This window comes from Buceros rhinoceros, unplaced genomic scaffold (genome assembly GCF_000710305.1).
Source record: "Buceros rhinoceros silvestris isolate BGI_N320 unplaced genomic scaffold, ASM71030v1 scaffold30044, whole genome shotgun sequence".
NCBI lineage: Eukaryota > Metazoa > Chordata > Aves > Bucerotiformes > Bucerotidae > Buceros > Buceros rhinoceros.
This window is the reverse complement of record NW_010407026.1, coordinates 20,805-24,160: the sequence shown is the minus strand read 5'-3', so window position 1 is coordinate 24,160 and position 3,356 is coordinate 20,805. Positions and strand designations below refer to the sequence as shown.

The window sequence follows — 3,356 nt, the reverse complement described above, 5'->3', positions numbered from 1 at the left end:
TCAGCAGGTTATTGATATGCTTGATACTGAACACAAAACTTTGCTTCATTGCTTGCTAAAACTGTACATGTAGGCATGAATTTTCGCTTCAGTTGCCCAGAAACCGAAGGTTGTCATGAGAATGTTTTTGGTAGTTTAGTTGACATAGAATTACTGTTAATATGAACACAGTGCCACTGTATGTGGTAGAGCATTTTGGTGCATCTCATGAACCAAGTGTTAGTTTCAAGCATTTTATTTAGAAATAAGCATTTTATGAAAACCCTTCTCATCTCTGCACTGTGGATGAATGGTTGGAGTAGTTTGATCTAGAGGAAGATAATACTGTTTTCTTTTCAGTTGGGAGCAAAGAGTAGACCAGCATGGTCGAGTATACTATGTAGATCATGTTGAAAAAAGAACAACGTGGGATCGGCCAGAGCCTCTTCCTCCAAGGTGAGCCAGGATAAGTCATGTGATCTAGGGTATGGCTGGATTTTTCAGAAATTGGTTGACTGACAGTTTACTAAAGCTGGAAAGCACATTTGTCATTAGCAATGTGAACCCAGTGCAATTCCTCCAAGTTGTTTCCAAGGAGTTCTGCAAAAATGCACAGCACATAGTATGGAAAAGCGTGAAATGTCAACAATAACAGAATCTGAATTTTCTGTCAAAGATGAAGCAGGTGCATCTTTAGCTTAAAGCTATTTCTCAGTAAAGACAGTAAACACGCCCAGCTGTAAGAACCAAAACCACAGAAAGCGTTTGGGATTGAGGTAACTATCAGCTTGAGCAAGAGTGGTCTTGGTTACCTCTTTATGCTGAGGTTACTGTTTGCGGGCCCTTGATCTTGTCTCGGGGTTCGCAGTTGAGAATTTTCTAGCTGTTATCAAACAGCTTTGGGTATGAGGCTTTTCCAATATTGCAACAGCCAGCGATGTTAGTCTCTACGTGGAAGTGTGTTCGCTCTAGTTCTGTGTTTCTTACTTTATAAAAAACGTAAGAATTACTCTGTTGCACTTCATTCATATGTAAGTGGTTTGCACACTGTATAGAATTAGCAAGTAAAAATGTGGGACAGTAAAGAGAATTTGATACAAAAGAACAAAAACTGACAGACAGTCTCGTAAAGGGAACCCACCTGACATATTCACTTTATTTTGAACTTAGAAGATTGACTAGTGTATTACTTAAACTTGTTTGGAACAGTAATGTTTTCATTCAAGTTTTGTAAACAGTCCTGACTTCATGTGAATGGAAAATAATGAAAAAAAAAAAAAAAAAAAAAACAAACACAACCCCAAACAGGAACAGTAATGTTTTCATTCAAGTTTTGTAAACAGTCCTGACTTCATGTGAATGGAAAATAATGAAAAAAAAAAAAAAAAAAGACTAACCCAACCCAAAACCAAACCAGCCACCCTCAGCCACACCTCCCTTTTCTGCCAAATTATAGAGTGCGAGGAAATCCTGCATTGTACAGCCCAAACTGTCAGGGTTTTGCTGTCTTTTTACGAGAAACCAGCGGACTATTGTCCTTATGAGTTGGGCAGCGTAAGTGCAGGAATGACAGTACAGTATTGACAGCAGTTTGTGTAGCTCTTAAACTGTTTCAAAAAATCCTGAAGGTACAGTAAATGGAATGAGTCTGTCTGGTACAGTATGCAACAAAGTAAAAGTGATTCTTCTCAAATGATTTTAGTTCTTAGGTAGTTCTAGTGGAGGGTAAAAGGAGAAGAAATGTCTGCTGATGAGCCTGTGCTTTCTGTCCGCTTCCAGCTTACTGCCTGTTTGCCTAAAAGTGCTTCTGAGCCCTTAACATTGTCTGCTATTCAGAACTGTTGCTTGTAATTTTTTTTAAAAGCTGGGAGCGACGAGTTGACAACATGGGGAGAATTTATTATGTTGACCACTTCACTAGAACAACAACGTGGCAGAGACCAACGTTAGAGTCTGTCCGGAATTACGAGCAGTGGCAGCTTCAGCGCAGTCAGCTTCAGGGAGCTATGCAGCAATTTAACCAGAGGTTTATCTACGGGGTAAGGACTCTACTGTCATCACTGTAAAGGTTAAGAGAGGTGTCTTCTTTCAAACTGCCAACCCACTAGTCTCTCTTCTGCATGTTGAGAGTGTGTTAGTATTTGGGTGTTTGTGCTTGTGGGTGATTTGCCCCACAAAGACACCAGACTGTTGTGGTTTCTTTTCTTTATGCTAATACAGTGTCTTTGTGCGTGTAGCCTGGCAGGAACCTTTGTTCATGACCGTGCAGTGACTCCCGGCAGCACATGCCCATGTTTTTTTATTTGTCAGCTGAATATAGATGGTGTTCTTTGATAAGATTTATGTACAATATTGATAAAAGCCGTTGATTCCAAACCGACTACAGCTTAGTAATAAGCTGGTTTGTTTGTATTGTGTCTTGTATTGGCTTGGCCAAAGACCTGCAGGGTAAACAAGCTCACAGGACAGAGATTTCTGTTTTGGGTAGAATGTAAAATGCAAAATCAATGTTATGAAATCAGGGGAATTGAAAATAACGTGTCCAGAATTTTAAATCCACTGTTTACCTTTGATGAATATGAGCCTTAGATAACTCCAACTCATCCTACTATTTTATCGAGTATGGGGTTGGTTCTAACTTTGCTGTATGTGTAGAGAATAAAAAAGGACCTCAGTGGTGGTGGGGAGAACTGCATTGAAGGCAGGACTGAATTGGTTTGCTTTCTGATTGTTTTGGGTGCTACTGTACTCATTTCCCCTCTGTGCAGGCAGGAGCACCAAACAAAGGATGATTATTTTCTTGGCGCTGTAGTTAACTAAGCATGCCAAAGTCTGTTAAATTGGCCTTCTCTGTTGAGAAAAATAAATTGCTGGCATCTTTGCTTATATGTAACATCAAGAAAAATGCATTTACTTCAGTAATTTATGATGGCTGTGGGAGAATATCTGGCAAACAGCTAGTCATTAATGCACCATTTGTTTGTGTGACTTGCAGAACCAGGACTTTTCGTCCACGCAGAACAAAGAGTTTGATCCTCTTGGCCCTCTGCCACATGGATGGGGTAAGACTGACTTGAAAGTGTTTTGTAATGCAATGTAATGAAACATTAAAGCATCCTTCTGCCAAATTATTTTGTCAGCTGTTCTAGGCTAGTTTTTTGAAATGAAAATCTGGATTAAATGTCTTTTAAAATTAAATCTAATCAAATGCTCTGTTAAATCAGAGTCCTGTCAAGGAAGTGCCAGTTTCAAAGTAGATTAGAAACTGTAGATTATTCTGGTTTACTCCCTGTAACTATGATAATAGCTTCTTTCACAATGCCATCCTTTATTTTTACCACTTTGATTGGGCAGGATTCCCCCTACCATCCCATTCC

At 39.4% G+C, this 3,356-nt stretch overlaps 1 protein-coding gene across 2 annotated transcripts in view; it reads left to right on the top strand.

Moving 5' to 3' along the window:
* The window catches only part of ITCH (itchy E3 ubiquitin protein ligase), a 31,939-nt gene that overhangs the window by 11,996 nt on the left and 16,587 nt on the right, over positions 1-3,356 (top strand). For both annotated transcript variants that reach the window (XM_010134345.1, XM_010134344.1), the window contains exons 8-10: positions 340-435; positions 1,844-2,018; positions 2,975-3,041. In XM_010134345.1, coding sequence (XP_010132647.1) covers positions 340-435; positions 1,844-2,018; positions 2,975-3,041 — 338 coding nt within the window. The remainder of the gene's footprint in view (positions 1-339; positions 436-1,843; positions 2,019-2,974; positions 3,042-3,356) is intronic.